Here is a 24,385-nt window from a genome sequence, read left to right as displayed (position 1 = left end):
AAATAACTTCATGGCGAGGGGTTCATTCTGCACATTATAGTATCTGTAGTTGCTTTTTCTGTATGACTATCTTGGTTTTTCATTTCTAATTCTGTAAAGGTCAAGAAAAATTTATAGATGGACATAAAGGTTCCAGAATCTATTCCCTAAAAAAAGTATAATTGTAACAAAATATGTAATTGCTTATATATAAAAATAAAATTATATATAATTATAAATTAATGAGTAAATAAATAATACTTTACCTTGCTAAATTATCCTGATCATCCGTAGATTAGGCTACTACATTTTGATAGGGCTGGCTCAACTTCATAGTCTATTTAATTTTTATTTTCTAAGATTAATAAAACATAGACTATTTAGAGAAAAGGACCTCTTTTCCAATTACCCCATACTATATTTCTAAATATGACTCCAAGGCACCAAAGAAAATCTACATTGTGGATGAAATGTCCTAAATAATACAAAGAAAAACCACTGATTTGGAAAAATGCATAAATCTGAAATACATGGTTATAATTTCACTTCCATTTTAATAGATTTTAAAATATTCTAATGTATGAATAAGTGAGGAAGACAAATACCAAAACCTAAGTACCTGAATACTGGCAAGAACCTATTAATGCAGTATCTTTGGGGATTTGGTTTTGTTACAAAAGAAATTTAGTTCTTGAAGTCTAAAGTCAAAAGTCACTGAATTTGTTTTATTTTATTTGAAGACAGTCATTCCTGCAACAGGATGGTTAAAACTCTGGAAGATATCACTACAAGAAATGGTTTAAATTCATTGCAGTCATACAGGATTGTGATACTAGTATCAGCATGGCCTCAATAAATTCACTTCAGCAAGTCACACATACAGGACACATACAGGACACATACAGGATTGTGATACTAGTATCAGCATGGCCTCAATAAATTCACTTCAGCAAGTCACACAAGATACTTCAGCAGAGCCCACAAGATACTAAATAAGCTTGATATACAAATGCACATTTAACAAACCATATCTGCACTGCATTTTAAGTTTCTTAACTGTACTGAAATTTTAGGTGCATCTATGAGACATAATTTCAGAGAAAAGATCTGTTCAAATTCATCTTTCATGATAGGTATAGGTATACATATACTATCAAAAATTTAAGACTAGTAAATTAGGCTTTTTTTAAAGAAACTTTTTATCAATATGTTCAGATATTAGATCCTTATAGAATTCTTACAAAGTAATATACACCAAATAATTGGGGATGGTTAAAAAGGATGACAAAATAAATGCAATATTTGATATAGCTTTTATTTGTTTAATTTGGTAAATGTAGAATGTAATGGTTTCAAGGCAAGTTCTGGATCATTTTAGTCATAATTCAATAGTTTAACATGATTCTGAAGAACAATCTTATCTTCAATATCTACCCACCTCAACACAAACACATCTACAGAAATCCATGTACATATATATTAGTTTTCAGTAACTCACAATTTTAGAATTGATATTGTGACATCTTCAAACTTATCCATTTGCTGCAAGTACCATAGGAGATAAAAAGTCATGCAATGACACTCAGGGTTTCTTTTTTTTTAAGTAAATCCATTATTTGATAATTCAATGCTATATAAAATGCACTGAATATTTAAAATAAAACAAGTGCCAATTTTATCATGAATTAATAATATATTTATTGTCTTGAAACCAAACAGGCCCAAGTAATTTTTTGTCTTTTTTGAGTCAGTTCTCTATAAACTCACTTCTCTCAAATTTCTAGTGTAATTAAAACCAAGATATTTCATTTTTTTGTTTGCCGTTAACAAGAGGTGGCAGAGGTTTCAAGGTAGGTATGTTCTTGATAATTCAGAGTCAGAAAGTACTTCTTCTTGAACAGAAGGTTCATAATCTCCTGCATTTTCAGCCAATTCAATGTCTAATTCATCATTACTTTCTGCACTGTAATCAACTTCTTCAAGGAATCGAGGTTCATCTTCATCCAAAACGTAAGTGGTAGGGCTGTAGCCAAAACATACAGAACATGCAAGACTTCATGAGATTTTAAGGTTCTAATATAAGATTATTTCACCATACTGGAGTAATTTTAGTCCCAATAATTGTAAGCTTTTTGCATTAATTTAAAAAAATCTTATCCAAATGAACCCATTGAGATACTTATACCAGCCAGAAGTGCCTTGTATTGATATAAGGGGTGAAATGTTGGTCAGATGTGGTAGCAAATGCCTGTAATCTCAGCTGCATGGGAGGCAGAGATCAGGAGGATCATAGTTAGAGGCCAACCTGGCAAAAAACCTAGCAAAACCCCATGTCAACAAACAAGCTGTGTGTGTTGGCACATGCCTATGATCTCAGCTATGCAGGAGGCATAGGTAGGAGGATGCGGTCTGAGGCCTGTCCCAGGCAAAAATGCAAAATCCTATCTGAAAAGTAACTAAAGCTAAATAGGCTAGAGGTGTGGCTCAAGTGATAGAGCACTTGCCTAGCATGAGGTCCTGGGTTCAAACTCCAGTACCACCAAAATCGGGGAGGGGGTGTGAGATGGTAGTTTTTCTTTATATATCCTACCATCAGATAGCTTTAAAAAAATGAACTCTCCCATTAGTTTACTTCTTTCAAGGATTTTATCACTTTGCAGGCTACTAAGTTTTATTTTTAAAAGTTCTATTTTAATCAGTGTAAATCAGGCAGCAGATAATTTCAATAAGCCTTTTAAGAAATTGTGGGTATTCAATTGGTCCCTTGAGTAATGAACTGAAACCATTTATTTTAAGCCTATAAAGTGATTAGCTGCCATGAACAGTCCATTTATCCATCCCAACAATTTCCAGAGGTCTAGAATAAAAGTGAAAGACAAATGAATACTCTATACCCAAATTACTTTCTTTTGGATTACAGTGTGTGAAATCACTAACTGCCTCTACATATTTCATTAGGTGAGTTGTTAGGGATTAAGACGGCTTTTCCACTAATTTTGTATATAATCTTTCCTTTTGAAAAAAATCACTGATGTTCTGATTTCTTCTATTTGTGAGATTTTATACATATGCACACAACCAAAGAAACAATGTGAAAAAATTTAAATTCCCTAAAGTAGTGAGTGATCAAATCTACCTTAATTGCATATAGATGTATGTTTGTCTATACTCCACCTGCTTCCAAAAATGATTTCTGAAAGATAAAACACTTAAAAGCTATACAATCAGATGATGAAAAGTAACAAACTGTTCAGGTAAGCAAAGAGGCAGGTGTCATTAGGCACCTGGAATGAAAGAATTCCTGCAATGGAGAATTAAATTCAATGTGGACATTTGGAAGTTAAAGTGGGAAGTGAAAGCCAATAGACTATATGATTCTGTATTTTCTGTTAGGAGGAAGGTGAACCCATGTGTCATGAATACTTTCTTTCCTTCTAATGGACTTTAATCTTGTTCCTTAAAAAAAAAAAGAGGAAAGTGAATTGGAAAAATTCCCTTGAGGTGAAAATTATTCACCTTGACTGTTATATAACAAACTTCTTCTTTAAAGGTCAAAGTTTGAATATATATGATACAGTAATCCTGATAATTGAAGCCCAATGTCTTGGAAGAGATTTCACAACATGCCTAACACACATAAGAATAATTCATGTTTTATAATGATGAAACAAATATTTATTATGAATCTGTTAGGTCTTTATGGGTAAAAGACTGTAAGAACAATTATTTGCCTTTTAAATGACTAGTACCATCTTTTGTTCTTTTGAGATACAATAATCCATTCCTCCTCCCTGATCTTGTGTTTCAAGTTGTCGGAGGAGTACCAGCTGATTCTTAGAATAGATGGAAAACTGAAACAAAGGAGAAGGAAAGAGAGAAGTTAGAAAAGACAAATCTCTTGACATATACTTGCTTGTTTTCTTTCTGGAGACATATAAGAAGAAGAAATGATAGTGGAAACGTGGAGAAAATAAGTTTTGCTAAAAAGCTATACAATGGCACTGATGCAGGGCCTTGGAAAGCCACCAGGACTCTGGGGGCTGGCTCCAGAGTGACAAGGCTCAGAGGCCAATATCTCCCTGAAGATAGGAGGAACACAAAATCCATGTGGCATGTGTGCAAAGTAAGGAAGCACTGTTCAAGAAATATAAGTACAACAGAACTGTAGCTCTACTTGCCTCCCATAAGAAAATAGACTGGCATAAATCAAATTTGTTGTAGGGAGCTTAGACACTCTGCTGGTCAGGCAAAGACCTAGCTTTATAAGGGAAACTGAGTAATAGGAAGTCACTCAATATAAATTAAAGGGAATGATTTCAAAGTTAGTGATTTTTAGGCTATAGGTCAGTAAGGAAATAGAATGAGAGAAGTACAATTTAGGAGCAACAAAGATGCCCAGGATGAAGCCAAATACTTTCTGAGACAGCAAGAAAACTTAGGACTTTTGTGGGTATCAGATGCTGATGTGAACTTTCAAGACAAAGAAGCATGACTGGGAAGGAAAGCTCCAGGAAATTAAAGTACCACAGCAAGTTATGTTCAGGGCTTTGGATCCAGAAAATAACGTGACCTTGTCAGCTCTTGATCATGGCTCAATCATCATACTGACTTTGACACAAATTGTATTCATGGCATCAACTATTTTGATAAGACTATGAAATGAGTATGAAACTGGTCTACTCCTCTTATTCTATACCTGTAACAAACAGTGGCCCTGATACTTGAATCCTGTCTCTCCAAGTTCCAAGAAAATTGTGCTCCTAGCCTCAGATGCAGGAATTACCTCCCACAACTGGGATGTGCCCATAAGTGCTAGCTTAGGGACAGCAACAGCATTGCTTGTGTAAAGGAGACAAGGAAATTTGTGGTGGGCAGAAGTGTGTATAGGGGTGCTTGTGTGTGAGAGAGAGAGGGGGTAGAAGAAAGAGAGGGAGAGAGAGAAACAGGTAGGAGAGACAGACAGAGAGGAGTCAAGTTTAAGAAATTAGGAGAGATAGAGAAGACAAGAGAAAGAGAAAAGCAAAATATTTGAATTCCTAACACTCCACAGAAACCAGCCTTTATAATGCTAGCCTTCATAATTTTTACTAGCTCTATCTGCTGTACTTAACTACATTGAAAATTTTGAGACCCCTCTATTCTGATTTGCTTCATTCTTCTTTGTTGCTTCTCAGTTGTGAACATGTGTTCCTCATTCTCTGTGTGTTCCTCAAAAATAGTTTAAGATGTTTTTGGCTTATAGCTCTTCTTATATGCATGCCCTCTATGAGTGAGACTATTTATTTTAATTTGTATTCTGACATTTCCAAATCCAAATTTCAAGCCCTGAATTCTCCACTGAACTTCTCCTGTACATGCATGGACATGCATGTGCTCTCTCACATGTACTACAAATATGGCATGCTGAAAACTCATTTTTCTTCCCACTAAGCCTGTTCTTCTAGATTCTCAGGAAATCGTGCAAATCACAGTTCTCCATAATCAAGTCAGCACTCAATAACTGACCACTCCTTGCCCCACTTCGTATGACTAGCCTTGATCAATACTGTTTCCTCTGCACAGAGCATACTTCTCTTACTAACTACTAAGATTTCTTTAAAATGCAGCTCAGGCTTATCTTCAGATGTTCTTCTTTAATGATCACTGTGGGATAAATTCCTTTTCTCTATATTCCCTTTGTACCTACACAAACATTCCATCTTATCACTTATCTATGCAGTTGAAACCAACCATTTGTGTGTGTTTTCTCAATACTAAACTATAAGTACATTAGGGTCAGCACTGACTTATCCATCTAACTACCTGTAATTCTCAGGAAGACCAGACACTTTGCAAACACCTCAATAAATGCATGTTGAATTCTTTATGAAAAGCAAAGAGTTGACAAGATCACCAATTTTTACACTACGCCATCACACTACTTTTACTTTAGTGAACACATTTTAAGGCATAAACCAATCACTGCAATTCATCTTTTGTCAGTTAATAATTTCAACATATGTTTTGAGTACTCTACAATTTAGGATTGCCTTCACATACATTCCCTCCTATGATTCTCATAATATCCTTACTTGAAAGAAAGATTTTAAGGTAACTTGCCCCAGGGTTATAAAATAATTGCTTTATATCATCAGATAGGAATTTAAAAACTTTTACAACTGTAAGAAAAAGAAAGTCTAATCAGCATTTAATTATTTCATTTCACTATTACTTTGTTTTTTCTGCTATTATTTACTTGTTCTCATTTTGTTCCTGTAAGTTTATTCCTTTTGTCTTGCTTTTGCTTCAGCTGCTTATATGTACTTGTTTTAAGTCCTTTCTATTATGGATATTAATTTTTAAGGTAAAGGTGACTGAGCCAGAAATAATTAAGAAATATTTCATTCTAAAGGACAATAGCATTTTAGTCCAAAACCAAATCTGACAACCTGCTTCAAGAAAAGTTACCAAAACCTTCACTGAAAAAGCCTTCTCACAGGATAATTGCATTGAAATTCTCTGTCTTATGTTATTAAGACAGAAAAAAATATTTTAATTTTATATTTTTAATATATAAATATTTAATATTTAGTTATAAATATTTAAATAAATATGTTATAGACATTTTATATATAAATATATAATATATTTAAATATTATGTTATTAAGACAGAAAAAATATAATTCCAAGTGATTTCTAAAGAGAACAGAAGAGATGATTCCAAGATGGCAGCTAGAGGGAGGAAGCAGAAAGCGTGCCTCCTAAAGTGAAATCTTGGAGAAACGCTGGAGACACACCTTACAGGCAAAACCACTGAGAAGAGGCAAAACTTTGACCCCTCCACACCTCCAGCCCACTCATAGCATCTCCACTTCACATTAAAAGGAGAAACCAGGAGGGCCCCCAGGCCACCACCAGTTGTGCGGGCCCAGACGGCTTGGAAAGATGTGAACCACAAGGTGAGCTAAGTGGTACGCAGTACTCCCACAGACAACCCTGGGCCAGATCAGCATAGCCCCCTGGACAGACCAACCCCCACCCAGGGAAAAAAACAGAAACTGAGTAATAAGCAATAAGAACAATAAAGACACATCGCAAAGAGGGTGGGGCGCCTGAGTGCCCAAGTGGGGGGAGGGGAATCCCTCACAGAACTGTAAATAAACAAGCTGGGCAGGAGAAGGCAGGAGCAGCGGCACACACCCAGCAATCAGGAGCGGGAAAGCTTGTAAAAGCGGCAGTGGGAGGAAAACTCCACAGGAGAGGGGGGAAGACCCACTTCCCACATGAACTGTAAATAAACATGACGGCCTGAGAAAGCGGGTGCAGTGTCACCTCCCCCAGTATGCTTGGAAAGGGGAAAGCTTGTAGCAGTGGCATTGCACACAGAACTCTGAGTAAAGAAAGCCTTTTCAGCTTATGGTTGATTAGTACACTTTCTCTCCCTGTTTATATCTTTGAAATGTTTTTTGTTTGTTTCCTTGTTTTGTTTTCTTCTACTTATTTGTTTTTCCCTTTTCCTTTAACTTCTTTGCTTTCCATCTCCTCTCACCCCTCCATTCTAAATATCACTAGTGCTATTATTACAAGCCAGAATATACTTAATTGCACACAGTACAGGGACAATAACAACACCAAAGGCAATGACGGGAAGACAGAAAAAACAGGGAAACCAGTTTCCCCACAGCAAAAAATTAGTATAGGAACCAGAGGGAAATGAAGAAAACAGATACTCAGACCCAAACTCCAACAAAATAAGATAAACTATGCCTAAGAACCCAATGAAGCCCAAAAGAATAATCTAAAAGAAGAAATACGACAGGTACTCAATGACAATTTTATAGAGATGATACGGAATATTGTCAACCAAAATGTACAGGAGACACTCAAGAAATTCCAAGAAAACAAAAATAGAGAATTTGAAACAACAAAAGAAGAAATAAAGGAAACCATAGAAGCACTGTATAAACACCAAAGTGAAACAATGAACAAGATTACTAAAGAGATAAATGAACTCAGGACAAAAACAGACAACATTAAAGAGGAAACGACCCAGGATATGGAAAACCACAGAAAAAAGAACAAAACAGAATTGCAAAACAAAATGGAAGACCAATCCAGCAAAATAGAACAAACAGAAGACAGAATATCAGAACTCAAAGATGAAATGGTAATTAAAGGAAAAACTGAAGAACTATTAATTAAACAACTCAAGGCTTGTGAAAAGAAAATGCAAAAACTCACCGACACCATCAAAAGACCAAACCTGAGAATCATGGGCACAGAAGAAGGAGAAGTGCAAGCAAAGTGAATGAGTAATATATTCAACAAAATAGTAACAGAAAATTTCTCAAATCTAGAGAAAGCTATTCCCATACAGATGCAAGAGGCCTCCAAAAGACCAAAAAGATCAGACCAAAATATATCTACCCCACACCATATTATCATTAAAACAACAAATACAGAGACCTGAGAAAGAATACTTAAGGTTGTAAGAGAGAAAAAACAAATAACACACAAAGGTAAACCCATCAAAATCACAGCAGACTTCCCAACAGAAACATTAAAGCAAGAAGAGCGTGGGGTGAGATCTTCCGGGCACTGAATGAAAATAACTTCAACCCCAGGATACTCTACCCAGCAAAACTATCATTCAAAATAGATGGAGCAATAAAAGTCTTCCATGATAAGCAGAAACTAAAACAATATGTGACCACAAAGCCATCACTACAAAAGATTCTTTAAGGGATTCTGCACACAGCAAGTGAAACCCAACATAGCCATGAAAGAGCAGGCAGCACCAAACTACAGGAAAAGAAAAAGAAAGACAGTAGAGAGTAACCTCAACTTAGGTACACACAATCAAACCTTCAAACAACTAAGAAAACTAAATGATAGGAATCACCACATACCTAACACTTAATGTTAACAGACTTAATTCACACATCAAAAGGCAACGTTTGACGAAATGGATTAAAAAGGAAGATCCAACAATTTGTTGCTTACAGGAGACCCATCTCACCAAAATAAGCAGAAGCTTAGGATGAAAGGCTGGAAGAAGATTTACCAAGGCAATGGCCCCCGAAAACAGGCAGGAGTAGCAATACTTATCTCTGACAAAGTAGACTTCAAACCTACATTGATCAAATGAGATAAAGAAGGACATTCCATACAAATTAAAGGAAATAACAACTATCAACCTATATGCACCTAATGTCAACACATCCAATTTCATCAAACATACTCTGAAAGACCTAAAAGCGTATATTAACTCCAACACAGTGGTTGTGGGATACTTTAACACCCCATTATCATCAATACATAGGTCATCCAAACAAAAAATCAATAAAGAAATTCAAGATCTAAAATATACAATAGATCAAATGGACCTACTTGTCTACAGAACATTTCATCCAACTTCTACAAAATATACATTCTTCTCAGCAGCCCATGGAACCTTCTCCAAAACAGATCATATCCTAGGGCACAAAGCAAGCCTCAAGAAATATAAGAAAATAGAAATTATACCATGCATACTATCTGATCACAATGCAATAAAACTAGAACTCAACAACAAAAGTAAAGACAAAAAACATGCAAACAGCTGGAAACTGAATAACTCATTACTTAATGAACAATGGGTCATTGATGAAATAAAAGAGGAAATTAAAAAGTTCCTTGAAGTCAGTGAAAATGAAAAATACAACCTACCGGAACCTATGGGACACAGCAAAGGCAGTCCTGAGAGGAAAGTGTATAGCCATGAGTGCATATATTAAAAAGACTGAAAGATCCCAAATCAATGACCTAATGATACATCTCAAACTCCTAGAAAAACAAGAACAAGCAAATCTCAAAACAAATAGAAGGAGAGAAATAATAAAAATAAGAGCTGAAATCAACAAAATAGAAACCAAAAAAGCCATACAAAAAATTAATGAAACAAAAAGTTGGTTCTTTGAAAAAATAAACAAGATTGACAGACCCCTGGCAAACCTGACTAAAATGAGGAGAGAAAAAACCCAAATTAGTAGAATCAGGAATGCAAAAGAGAAGATAGCAACAAACACCATGGAAATCCAGGAAACCATCAGAGACTACTTCGAGAAACTATATTCAAATAAATTTGAAAATCTTAAAGAAATGGACAGATTTCTAGATATATACGATCATCCAAAACTGAACCAAGAGGAAATTAATCACCTGAATAGATCTATAACACAAAATGAAATTGAAGCAGTAATCAAGAGTCTCCCCCCCAAAAAAAGTGCAGGATCTGATGGATTCTCTGCTGAATTCTATCAGACCTTTAAGGAAGAACTGATACCAACCCTCCTTAAACTGTTCCATGAAAAAGAAAGGGAAGGAAAACTGCCTAACACATTTTATGAAGCCAGTATTACACTTATCCCCAAACCAGGCAAAGATAACTCCAAAAAGGAGAACTATAGGCCAATCTCCTTAATGAACATTGATGCAAAAATCCTCAACAAAATAATGGCAAACTGAATTCAAGAACACATCAAAAAGATTATTCACCACGACCAGGTAGGCTTCATCCCAGGAATGCAGGGGTGGTTCAACATACGAAAATCAATAAACGTAATAAACCACATTAACAGAAGCAAAGACAAAAACCACTTGATCATCTCAGTAGATGCAGAAAAAGCCTTCAATAAGATCCAACACCATTTCATGATAAAAGCTCTAAGAAAACTAGGAATAGAAGGAAAGTACCTCAACATTATAAAAGCTATATGACAAACCTACAGCCAGCATTATACGTAACAGAGAAAAAAATCAGGAACTAAAATCAGGAACTAGACAAGGATGCCCACTATCTCCACTCCTATTCAACATAGTACTGGAATTCCTAGCCAGAGCAATTAGGCAAGAAGAAGGAATAAAAGGAATACAATTAGGTAAAGAAACTGTCAAAATATCCCTATTTGCAGATGACATGATCCTATACCTTAAAGACCCAAAAAACTCTACTCAGAAGCTCTTAGACAGCATCAATAGCTACAACAAGGTAGCAGGATATAAAATCAACATAGAAAAATCATTAGCATTTCTATACACTAACAATGAGCAAACTGAAAAAGAATATATGAAAACAATTCCATTTACAATAGCCTCAAAAAAATCAAATACCTAGGTGTAAACTTAAAAAAGGACGTGAAAGACCTCTACAAGGAAAACTATAAACTTCTGAAGAAAGAGACTGAGGAAGACTATAGAAAGTGGAGAGATCTCCCATGCTCATGGATTGGTAGAATCAATATAGTAAAAATGTCTATACTCCCAAAAGTAATCTACATGTTTAATGCAATTCCCATCAAAATCCCAATGACATTCATTAAACAGATCGAAAAATCTACCATTAAATTTATATTGAAACACAAGAGGCCACAAATAGCCAAGGCAATACTCAGTGAAAAGAACAATCCTGGAGGTATCACGATACTCGACTTCAAACTATATTACAAAGCAGTAACCAAAAAAAAAACAGCATGGTACTGCCACAAAAACAGACATGAAGACCAGTGGAAAAGAATAGAGGACCCAGATATGAAGCCACACAACTATAACCAACTTGTCTTTGACAAAGGAGCTAAAAATATACGATAGAGAAAAAGCAGCCTCTTCAACAAAAACTGCTGGCAAAACTGGTTAGCAGTCTGCAAAAAACTGAAACTAGATCCATGTATATCACCCTATATCAATATTAACTCAAAATGGATCAAGGATCTTAATATCAGACCACAAACTCTAAAGTTGATACAGGAAAGAGTAGGAAATACTCTGGAATTAATAGATACAGGCAAGAACTTTCTCAATGGAACCCCAGTAGCACAGCAACTAAGAGATAGCATAGATAAATGGGACTTCATAAAACTAAAAAGCTTCTGTTCAACAAAAGAAATGGTCTCTAAACTGAAGAGAACACCCCACAGAGTGGGAGAAAATATTTGCCAGCTACACATCAGACAAAGGACTGATAACCAGAATATATAGGGAACTTAAAAAACTAAATTTTCCCAAAACTAATGAACCAATAAAGAAATGGACAAGTGAACTAAACAGAACTTTCTCAAAAGAAGAAATTCAAATGGGCAAAATACACATGAAAAAGTGCTCACCATCTCTAGCAATAAAGGAAATGCAAATTAAAACCACACTAAGATTCCACCTCACCCCTGTTAGAATAGCCATCATTAGCAACACCACCACCAACAGGTGTTGGTGAGGATGTGGGGAAAAAGGAACCCTCTTACACTGCTGGTAGGAATGTAAACTAGTACAACCACTCTGGAAAAAAATTTGGAGGCTACTTAAAAAGCTAAACATTGATCTACCATTTCATCCAGCATTACCACCCTTGGGGATATACCCAAAAGACTGTGACACAGGTTACTCCAGAGGCACTTGCACACCCATGTTTATTGCAGCACTATTCCCAATAGCCAAGTTATGAAAACAGTCAAGATGCCCCACTACGGACGAATGGATCAAGAAAATGTGGTATCTATACACAATGGAATTTTATGCAGCCATGAAGAAGAATGAAATGCTATCATTCACTGGTAGATGGATGGAATTGGGGAACATCCTTCTGAGTGAGGTTAGCCTGGCCCAAAAGACCAAAAATCATATGTTATCCCTCATATGCAGATATTAGATCAAGGGCAAACACAACAAGGGGAATGAACTTTGATCACAAGATAAAAGGGAGATATGAGGATAGGTAAGACACCTAAAAAATTAGCTAGCATTTGTTGCCCTCAATGCAGAGAAACTAAAGCAGATACCTTAAAAGCAATTGAGGCCAATAGGAGAAGGGGACCAGGAACTAGAGAAAAGATTAGATCAAGAAGAATTAACCTAGAAGGTAACAAACAAGGACAGGAAATTAATGTGAGTCAACTCCCTGTATAGCTATCCTTATGTCAACTAGCAAAAACCCTTGTTCCTTCCTATTATTGCTTATACTCTCTCTTCAACAAAATTAGAGATAAGGGCAAAATAGTTCCTGCTGAGTATCAAGGGGGTAGAAGGAAGAGAGAAGGGTGGGGTGGGTGGTAAGGGAGGGGGTGGGGGCGGGGGTGAAATGATCCAAGCATTGTATGCACATATGAATAAAAATAAATAAAGAAATAAATAAATAAGTGAAGAGAACAGAAACTACTCTGCTTCTTACAGATTTAGAAAGTTTTCTGGCTACTTTCATGTTAAACTGTTAAGTACTACCAAAAAATGAACATAAAAATTCACCTTCATTCTCAAATATATGCTATTTCTATTAGAGCTGATCTGCTATCTAACATACCAGAATGCAAAGCATGGTGTTATCCACTTGTAATCCAAGCATTGAGGAGGCTGAGGCAGAAGAATCACTAGTTCAAGACCAGCTAAGGCTACATAATGAGACCGTGTTTCAAAAGAAAACAAAACAAAACACCAGAGTGCAGGCCTCTGACAGAAAGAAAATGCTAAATATGGAGCTACACATTCTAGGTTTCCATCTCTTCTAATAACCAGATGTCCAGTGACCTTGAGCAAATCACTTACCCTCTCCCAACATGGGTTTTCTCAAGTAAAGATAATAATACCAGCACCATCTTTCTTAAAAAGTTGTGTGGCTCAAGCTGGGTAACAAACATTAAAGTATAAATTATTAAGCTTTACAAGTATAAATGTTATTCTGACAATAAAGCCTATCTTGCTAAAGAAAAAAATAAATCAACTTTCCTCAATTCCTAAAGAGCCCAGGGCAATGGGTAATCCCAAATCATCAGTAATAAAAATACTCCCTTTTAATCATGCATTTTTTGTAAATGATAAAGACATCATGAGGGAGAATTTCTGAAACTGATGCACAAAAAGAAAACTATTCCTATTGCCCAAAATATCAGCAGTTGCGAATTTCTGATGTCTGGCTTTCTTCTGTTGAAATGTCAGATCTATGCCAAAACAAAAAAAACTATTTGCATAAGTATAAAATGATATTTTATGTATGTAATTTCATGCCTGTCTTATGAAAAATAAATATAACATTTCCTAAGTTCACAATTTAAACAAAATTATCCATAGAAAATATAAGTAACAAATTATGTCAGTTTTAAGAGGTTACAGCATATACACAGAGTGTATATACACACAGAGTACTACAGACATAGTCAGATCTAATTGATATCTAACAAAAGAAAATATATTTAAAAAGGAAATAAATTTGTTAATTTACTTCCATTTTTGTTAGAAAAAAACCTAACTAAGGTGCTTCTGGGAAACAGGACACAACTGAGTCACAACATAATTTTTGCTTTTGACTTAAAAACATTCTGTATACATAATGAGTGTTAAATGGTTAAATTACCCAATAATGCAAAAAGAGTTTCAAATACTGAAACCAGTATACTTTAGAAATTTTGATTATACATTTGGAGGATACAGAATACAATGAAAAAAACAGGGGAATTTTAGAGTAGACCTAGATCCAATTCTTGATTTCATAAGATATTACTAGTTGATGACGACATTGGGTAATTCTGGGCTTCAGGTGCACAAATATGCAAGATTACAATATGATCTGTCTCTGATCATTCTTTTAGAACATACTAGAATCTCTGAGATATTCAAACTTAACTGAATTCATGTTTGCTAGAGGTCTCAAGACCATTCCAGGTTTAGCAATCTGCTAAGAGACTCAGAATACAGTAGTAGTCACACTAGTGACTTATTACAGTGAAAGGATTCAAAGCAAAGTCAGCAAAGAGAAAAGATGCATGGAGCAAAGTGCAGAGGAAATCAAAGCAAAGCAAGGGCAGCTGCTCAAGGCAGAGAAGACATTAGAACTTTCAGCTTAAAGGACTGCAGGGGAAAATTAAGAGTTCTGAGTTGCCACGTTTCCTAAAAAAAAGGAAGTTGCAAAGGGATGTGACCCCAATACTCAACAGTTTTCCCCAGAGGCATCTGACAAATTCTTAAACTACACAGTAAAAGATGCTTAAAAGCAGCAAAACTCATAAAGCAACAAAATAAACAAGACATAAAAATAAAAAAACCCACAGAAATTTGGGGGCAGATTTTTGGTACCAAGGAGAGGAGGGGTCCTAGTCCTTCAATTGTACCTCTGGAGGACTGTAATGTAGGAAGTAAGGAAGGGTGAAACAAGGCTTAACTAAGTTTCACAAACTTTGCAACCTTTCCTCAAGCCAGCTCAGTGACTCATTGGGTTGGGGAGACCAGCCCTTCTCTAACAGCCTACCAGACAATACAACAAATCCTCCTTGAAGGAAGATATATAGAGCATCTGGAAGTTTTTATACACAATATCTGGCATTTGGGCAAATATTACCAGGTATATCAAGAAATATTCAGAGGTAAAAAGTCCAATAGAAACAGACCCACAGGTGGTCTAGCATGGACTTATCAGATGTGAACTTCAAAAAGCTATGAGTAATACATCCATGGGGGAAAAAAAAGAATCACATGGAAAGCCTAGAACTGAAAAAAGAACTGAAATTAAGAACTCAAAGATAGGTGTAAAACTGTCTTTAGGATAGAGATGAAAAGAGAATTAATGAAGATACTTTCAGAATTAATGAGGAGAAACTTTCAGACAGAAGCAAAGAAAGCTAAAACTTTCAAAAATTAAACACCCAAGTAAACTAAACATGTGGAAGAGAAAAGAATGTGGCAGAGGCAACACTTAAAAGCTAATGTATAGAAGGCTCAAATCAGATTTAGAAGGAACTGACAAATCCCAGTGTGATAAAGTCAAAGAAAATCAACCCTCAGCACTCACAGCAAAATTGCTAAAATCCAGAGACAAAAAAATCCAAAAGCAGACATAGAAGACACATCACCTTCAATGGTGTAAAAAAATAAGATTGACAGTTGATTTCTCAATGAAAACAACAGAAATCCAAATTTAATGCACTGATATTCTTAAAAGTGCCACAAGGAAAAAAAATGTAAAAAAAAAGGCAACCTAGAATTCCTTACTGAAGATACAGGTTTCAAAAATGAAAGCAAAATAAGGAAATTTCCAATATATAAGAACTGAAGTAATTTGCTTCCAGCAAATATACACAAAAAGAAAGAAAAATAATCCTAAACTGAAACATATACACAGAAGAGTCAAATGCCTGGCGGGACCTACTCTGCCTCACCACAGCAGCTTCCTCTGAACCAGAGACTTAAATGGCTACAGAACAATGCTTACAGGCTACACCTGATCAATCCAGGGTGCTATGCCTGACCAATCCAGGGCCCTAAGGGGATACATGAGTGAACACAACAGGAGAACTGCAGACAGAAAGCTGAGGACTGGAGACTGGAGGACAGCAGTCATTGTGCTGACAGAGTCCAGCAGACATACACTCTTCACCTCAAGAAGGAAGAAATCCTGACACTAAAAATCTTTTTACTTTTTTTTTTTGGTGGCACTGGAGTTTGAACTCAGGGCCTCATGCTGGCGAGGCAGGTGTTCTTACTACCTGAGTCATTCTGCCAACCCTTAAATTCTTTTATCTCTTTTCATATATTGTTATTTTTCTCTATATTACTTTTCCTCTTCACTTTCCTTATTTCTCATTTACAAACTATTCTACTGGTGGCTTATTCTACCTCCTCATTTTATTAATCTTACCCCTTCTGTCCCTTTGCAATCCCTGACAATATCACTCTTCTCCACAATAATTGGACTAGAGTCTATACACTAGTACTTTGTTACCTGCAGATCTCACATTTCATTTCTCTTCTGCCCATCTTTCTTGTTTCTTCCCTCACTCCCACCTTATTTTTAATATCTAATTTTAACTCCTATGCAAATAAGTTTCATTTTTCTAACCTCCTACTGTATCATATAAGAATGCTAGTCTCCTTCATATGTAACATGATTGGTTGTATAGATAATGTTGCCAATGGTATTTTACTTCACATAAATATCTGATTGGTATTAAATTAGTGAACTTGTTATTGCTGAGTTATAGCCCAGGCTGATGGTGAAAAACAGCACATCAATCCTGCTACTACACAATTATGCCATAATGTAGAGAATAATCCAAAAGAAAGATATTAGGTGACTAAAACCCCAAAGTAATGAACTCTAGATAAGTAAATCTCATTACAGAAACACATGAAATATGAGAAAGCAAGGTAACACAAGGTAACATAATAGTACTGAAAGAACTGAGACCTGCAGGTACATTACTTGAGCCCCTCAGTTCTTCACCACCATTGCAGAGTTGAATGTGCCATGTTCCCCCCCAGATCAGGAATACTGGGGGACTCCCTGAGGGTTGCATATGTGTTGCCCCAAGGGACACAAAATGGGGAACCTGTGTAGCAAGTGGGAATACACCTGATCAACAGACTAAAATGTGCCATGTGACTAGCAGTAGCTTTCAGTACAAAAAGGGGAAGCTTCTAAGGTGGAAACAGCACAGAAGTGAACAACTGACCCTTGTTGAGATCAATCCATTTTTAACATAAACTCATAGACAAGGAAACACAAGGGACTCTAGGTCTTGTGACTCTATCTGAGTGGTGTTGGGAACCAGGCCTGGTACCTAGGACCAGTTTGCCTCTAAAACTATCCCCAGTCTAGCTCTTTGGGCAACAAAGTTCTTCCTGAACACTAAGAATACTCCTGACTGCAAGACCACTGGTTATGAAATTGTCCGATCAACAAATTTGGCCTTGGATGCATAAATCTCAACCCAGAAACACAGCGTATAAAAAAAACAAGACAACATGACACCATGAAAGGTCAACAACCCCACAGTAATGAACAGTATGGATAGTGAAGAACAAAGTCCACACAAAGAATTCAAAGGCATGATTATAAGAATGATGAACAAAATGAAAGAGGATGTGTATAAAAAGCTGAATGAATTCCAAGAGAAAATATAAACAGCTGAAGAAACTCAGAAAGAATACAGACAACTGAACAAAATTAGGGAAACAATGCAGGGTATGAAAGATAATTCAATAAAGATACAGAAATCCTGAAAAAGAATCAAACAAATTCTGGAAGTGAAAAGCTTAATTAATCAAATAAAAAACTCAGGGGAAAGTCTTTCCAGTAAAATGGATCAAATTAAACACAGAATAGCAGTGCTTGAAGACATGGTATATGTATTAGAATAGTCAGATGAAGAAAAAGGGGAGGGGGAGGAAGTACAAATGGAATGGACAAGACCTCTGGGACACTATTAAAAGATCAAAGACACTATTAAAAGAGCAAAGAAAAAGGAGAAGTGCAACTGAAGAGATAGAAAACATCCAATAAAATAATAAAAAATTTCTGAAATCTTGAGAAAGAGACAGCCTTTCAGTATAGAAGACTTTCAGAACACTCAACAGACAAAATCAGAAAAGAACCACTACAAGATACATTATAGCTAAGTGTATAGAGTAGCAAAGGCTCTTGAAAGCAGCAAAGGAGAAGTGTCGTGTCACATATAAAGGCAAACACATCAGAATAACAGTATACTTCTCAGCAGAAACCTTAAACACAAGAAGAGAATGGGATGGTGTATTTCAAGCACTGAAAGAAAATAACTGCAAACCCACACTATTCTACCCAGCAAAGTTATCATCATAGCAGAAGGTGAAATAAAAACTCTCCATAATAAACAAAAACTAAAGCAATTTATGACTACCAACCCAGCACTACATAAGATACTCAAAGAAATCCTATGTACAGTAGATCCAAGATGGCGACTAGGGCACAGAAGCAGACAGCATGAGCTCCAAGAGTAGAAAACCTCGCTGAGACGCTGGAGCCACACTTGGCAGAAATAAAGCAGCAAGGATAATCAAAACTTTGACATCCTGAACCCCTAGCCTGCAGAAAGCTTCTTCACACCACGTTACACTGAGAAAACAGGAGGTGTGCCGCACCACCAGTCACTGGCTCCAAACCTGCTTGGGAGGCATTTGGCAGACCAACAGGTGAGCACTAAGAGTTAGGTGGTTTTCCCCCAGCCACCCCTAGGATAAACCAGCATAGCCCCCTGGGCAGACTGATCCCTCCCCCCAGAAAAACCAAATAAACAAAGAACTGAAAACTAACACACAGCAGAGGAACGGAGTTGCGGAAAGATCACCAGAGAAGGCAGGAGGAGCAAGGAGCTGATTTCCAATCAGTAAACAAAGGAGGGAAAGGCAGAAGGGGTGATAGCAGGTGGGTGATAAGCTGCTGCCTGAATTAGGGCAGGTAACAGTTCAAGAAGCTCATCTCTTGAGCCACTGAGCAACAGCCAAAGTCAAACAACACTGCAAAATTGAAAAATAATCAGCAAACCATCACAACATGTTGACAGCAGGGGCGGGCTGTCAGATCACTGACCTTGCCCCAGAGAAAGGGGGCAAGGCAAAGAAACAAGCCCCCAGTAATCAAGTGCAGTGAAAACCCAACTCCAAAGCAGGACACTTGGTGGGCTACAAAGCTGATTCTGGAACCTGAGGACAACATACAAACTTAAACTGCCAGATCCCACTGAGGGAGGAGCTGACCAAGCAGCTGCCTCTGAAAGACAGAAGAAAAAAAAACAAAACAAAAACGAAATACTACCCAACCACCTGGTGAGAATATGACAGAGTTTCTGCTTAAATACCAACACCAGAATTGTATGCTGGAGGAATAGGAATAACACCAGAACTCAAACTAAGACTGAAATTCTGAACCTGGAATTTTTTGTTTGTTTGTCTGTCTATTATGTTTCTTATTTGTGTTTGTTCATCTATCCATGTTAATTTCTTTGGGGATTTTTTTGTTGTTGTCAGTTTTACTATTGTGAATTAGCAAATACAAAGTTACACCCAGACCAGGGACAGAAATAACACACACACACTTAGCTACAAACCGAATACAGCCACAAAACAAAATTAAACCAAGGGAAAGAAAACAGGTGACTGAAACCATCAACTAGCCAATCAAGAACATAGTTGTACAGTACCAAGTGGAGCGATGGAAAGAAGAAAAAGGGATGGAAACCACTCTCCCCCCCAAAATAATTTAATACAGGATTCAGAGGGAAATGAAGAAAACGGATACCCAGTTCCGTACTTCAACAAAACAAAGATAAACAATGCAAAGGAACACAACGATGCCCACAAAAACATCCTCAAAGAAGAAATTCTGCAGGTAATCACTGAGAATTTCATGTAGATGTTACTAGACATGGTTAACAAAAACATACAAGAAGCACTCAAGATATTTCAAGACACCAAAAATAAAGAATATGAGAAGACACAGAAACAAATAAATGAACTCATAGGAGCCCTAAATAACCACCAAAGTGAAATAGAGAACAATATAAATAGAGAAATAAAATGAATTAAGGACGAAAATAGACAATATTAAACAGGAAGTGACCCATGATATGGAAAACCTCAGAAAAAAGAATGAAACAGAAATACAAAACACAATGGAAGGCCACTCCAGCAGATTAAAACAAGCAGAAGACAGAATATCAGAACTTGAAGATGAAATGGAAATTAAAGGAAAAAACTGAAGAGCTATTACTCAAACAACTCAAGACCTATGAAAGGAATATGCAGGAACTCACTGACTCCATCAAAAGACCAAACCTGAGAATCATGGGCATTGAAGAAGGAGAAGAGGTGCAAGCAAAAGGGATTCAAAATATATTCAACAAAATAATAACAGAAAATTTCCCAAATCTAGAGAAAGCTATGCTCATTCAGGTACAGGAAGCCTCCAGGATACCAGGCAGACTTGACCAAAATATACCCCACGACATATTATCATTAAAACAATAAGCACAGAGAATACAGAAGGAATACTGAAGGCTGTAAGAGAAATAACAAATATCATACAAAGGAAAACCCATGAAAATCACATCAGATTTATCAAAGGAAACCTTAAAAGAAAGAAGGGCATGGAATGAGGTATTATTCCAGGCTCTAAATGAAAACAACTTCAACCCTAGGATACTCTACCCAGCAAAACTATCATTCAAAATAGATGGAGCAATAAAAGTCTTCCATGATAAGCAGAAACTAAAAAAAAATATGACCACCAAGCCACCACTACCAAAGATCTTCAAGGAATTCTGCACATAGAAAATGAAAGGAAACAAACCCATGAGAGGACAGGGAACACCAAACCACAGGGTAAGAAGAGACAAGGAATAAGAGAGTAACATTAATTCAGCTGCACATAACCAAACCCTCAGAAAACAAAAACAACTAACTGACAGGAATCACCACATATTTATCAATATTAATACTGAATGTTAACGGACTTAACTCCCCCATCAAAAGACACTGACCGTCTGTCAAACTGGATTAAAAAGGAAGATCCAACAATCTGTTCTTTACAGGAGACCCATCTAATTGACAGAAACAAGCACTGGCTTAGGGTAAAAGGCTGGAAGAAGATTTACCAAGACAATGGTCCCCGAAAACAGGCAGGAGTGCAATATTAACCACAGACAAAGTAGACTTCAAACTTACATTGATCAAACAAGATAAAGAAGGACACAATATACTAATAAAAGGGGAAATACACCAAAGGAAAATAACAATTATCAATTTATGTGCACCCAGCATCAGTGCACCTAATTTTATCAAACATACTCTTGAAGTCTCTATATAAAAACATATATAGACTTCAACACAGTGGTAGTGGAAGACTTTAATAGCCCCCCCATCACCAATTGATAAGTCATCAAAACAAAAAATCAACAAAGAAGTTCAAGAACTAAATCACACCATAGATCAAATGGACCTAGCTTATGTCTACAGAATGTTTCATCCAACTTCCGCACAATATACATTATTCTCAGCAGCCATGGAACTTTCTCCAAAATTAATCATATCTTAGGGCACAAAGCAAGCCTCAGCAAATAAAAGAAAACAGAAATAATCCCATGCATTCTATCTGGTAACAATGTATTAAAACTAGAACTCAGCAATAAAAACAACAGTAGAAAACATGCAAACAATTGAAAGCTGAACAACACATTGCGCAATGATCAATGAGTCACTGATGAAATAAAAGAGGAAATTAAAAGGCTCCTGGAGTTAATGAAAATGAAAACACAACCTACCAGAACTTCTGGGACATAGCAAAGGCAGTCCTAAGAGGAAAGTTTACAGCCATGAATGCATATATGAAAAGGTCAGAAAGATCTCAAATCAATGAGTTAATGCTACATCTCCAACTCCTAGAAAAAGAACAAGCAAATCCCCAAAGAAGCAGAAGAAATAATAAAAATAAGGACTGAAATCAATGAACTAGAAACAAAAAAACCCAAACAAAGAATGAATGAAACAAAGATGGTTCTTTGAAAAAACCAACAAGATTGACAGAGCTCTGGCAAACCTGACTAAAATGAGGACAGAAAAAACACAAATCAGTAAAAATCAGAAACGCAAAAGGGGAGATAACAACAAAAACCATGAAAATCCAGGAAATCATCAGAGACTACTTCGAGAACCAATATCCCAATAAATTTTAAAATCCTGAAGAAATGGAAAAATTTATATATATTTATGACCACCCAAAATTGAACCAAGAGGATATTAATCACCTGAATAGATCTGTAACACAAAATGAAATTGAAGCAGCAATAAAGAGTCTCCCAAAAAAGAAAAGTCCAGGACCTGATGGATTCTCTGCTGAATTCTATCAGACCTTTAAAGAAGAACTAATACTAACCCTCCTTAAACTGTTCCACAAAATAGAAAGGGAAGGAACACTACTTAACTCATTTTAGGAAGCCAATATTACTCTCATCCCAAAACCAGACAAAGTCACCTCCAAAAAGGAGAGCTATAGGCCAATTTCCCTAATGAACACTGATGTAAAAATCCTCAATAAAATAATGGCAAACCAAATCCAACAACACATCAGAAAGATCATCCGCCATGATGAAGTCGGCTTCATCCCAGGGACGCAGCAGTGGTTCAATATACGCAAATCTATAAATGTAATACAGCACATTAATAGAAGCAAAGACAAAAACCAGTTGATCTCAATGGATGGAGGAAAAGCCTTCGACAAGATCCAACACCACTTCATGATAAAAGCTCTAAGAAAACTAGGAATAGAAGGAATGTACCTCAACGTTGTAAAGGCTATTTATGACAAACATATAGCCTTCATCATACTTAATGGTGAAAAACTGAAACCATTTCCCCTAAAATTACAATGGGGGAAAAGGGTGCCCACTATCCCTACTCCTGTTCAACATAGTCCTGGAATTCCTAGCCAGAGCAATTTGGCAAGAAGAAGAAATAAAAGGAATACAAATAGAAAATACAAATACACAAAAGAAACTGTCAAAACATCCCTATTTGTAGCTGATATGATCCTATACCTTAAAGACCGAAAAAACTCTACCCCAAAACTCCTAGACACCATAAACAGCTATAGCAAAGTGGCAGGATACAAAATCAACTTACAAAAATCATTAGCTTTTCTATACACCAAAAATGAACAAATTGAGAAAGAATATATGGAAACAATTCCATTTACAATAGCCTCAGAAAAAGGTCAAATACTTAGGAGTAAACTTAACAAATGATGTGATCTATCTCTATAAGGAGAACTACAAACCCCTGAAGAAAGAACTCAAGGAAGACTACAGAAGGTGAAAAGATCTCCCATGTTCATGAATTGGTAGAATCAATATAGTAAAAATGGCTATACTACCTAAACCAATCTACATGTTTAAGGCAATTCCCATCAAAATCCCAATATTATTCATCATAGAGATTGAAAAATCTACCTTAAAGTTCACTTGGAAACACAAGAGACCACGAATAGCCAAGGCAATACTCAGGAAAAAGAGCAATGCTGGAGGTATCACAATATCTGACTTCAAACTATGTTACAAAGCAACAGCAATAAAAACAGCATGGTACTGGCACAAAAACAGACATGAAGACCAGTGGAACAGACTAGAGACCTGGATATGAATCCACACAATTATACTCACCTTATTTTTGACAAAGGTGCCAAAAGTATACAATGGAGAAAAGACACCCTCTTCAACAAATATTGTTAGGAAAAAGTGGTTATCCATCTGCAAGAAACTGAAACTAGATCCATGTTTATCACCATGTACTAGTATCAACTCAAAATGGATCAAGGACCTTAATATCAAACCCAAAATTCAGAAGTTAGTACAGTAAAGAGCAGGGAATACTCTGGAAGCAACAGATATAGGCAAGTACTTCCTCAACAGAACCCCAGCAGCTCAGCAACTAAGAGAAAGGATGGACAAATGGGACTACATGAAATTAAAAAGCTTCTGCACAACAAAAGGAATGGTCTCTAAACTGAAGAGACCACCCACAGAGTGGGAGAAAACATTTGCCAGCTATACATCAGACAAAGGACTGATAAATAGAATATACAGGAAACTTAAAAAACTAAACTCTTCC

At 36.3% G+C, this 24,385-nt stretch overlaps 1 protein-coding gene across 10 annotated transcripts in view; it reads right to left on the bottom strand.

The window, feature by feature from the left end:
- Positions 1 to 1,273: 1,273 nt before the first annotated feature.
- Agtpbp1 (ATP/GTP binding carboxypeptidase 1) overlaps positions 1,274 to 24,385 on the bottom strand; it is a 224,142-nt gene continuing 201,030 nt past the window's right edge. For 7 of the 10 annotated variants that reach the window (XM_074052257.1, XM_074052256.1, XM_020161709.2 and 4 more), the window contains 2 exons: positions 3,729 to 3,830; positions 1,274 to 2,002 (listed from right to left, as the gene is read on the bottom strand). In XM_074052257.1, the coding sequence (XP_073908358.1) occupies positions 1,825 to 2,002; positions 3,729 to 3,830 (280 nt within the window). In that variant the 3' untranslated portion in view covers positions 1,274 to 1,824. Of the gene's footprint in view, positions 2,003 to 3,710; positions 3,831 to 24,385 lie in introns of all 10 variants that reach the window. The other 3 variants (XM_074052262.1, XM_020161708.2, XM_074052259.1) reach the window with 2 other exon arrangements.

The sequence above is a fragment of the Castor canadensis genome, chromosome 13 (assembly GCF_047511655.1).
Source record: "Castor canadensis chromosome 13, mCasCan1.hap1v2, whole genome shotgun sequence".
Classification (NCBI taxonomy): domain Eukaryota; kingdom Metazoa; phylum Chordata; class Mammalia; order Rodentia; family Castoridae; genus Castor; species Castor canadensis.
Note: the sequence above shows the minus strand (reverse complement) of the source record. Positions and strands in the feature narration are given on the sequence as shown.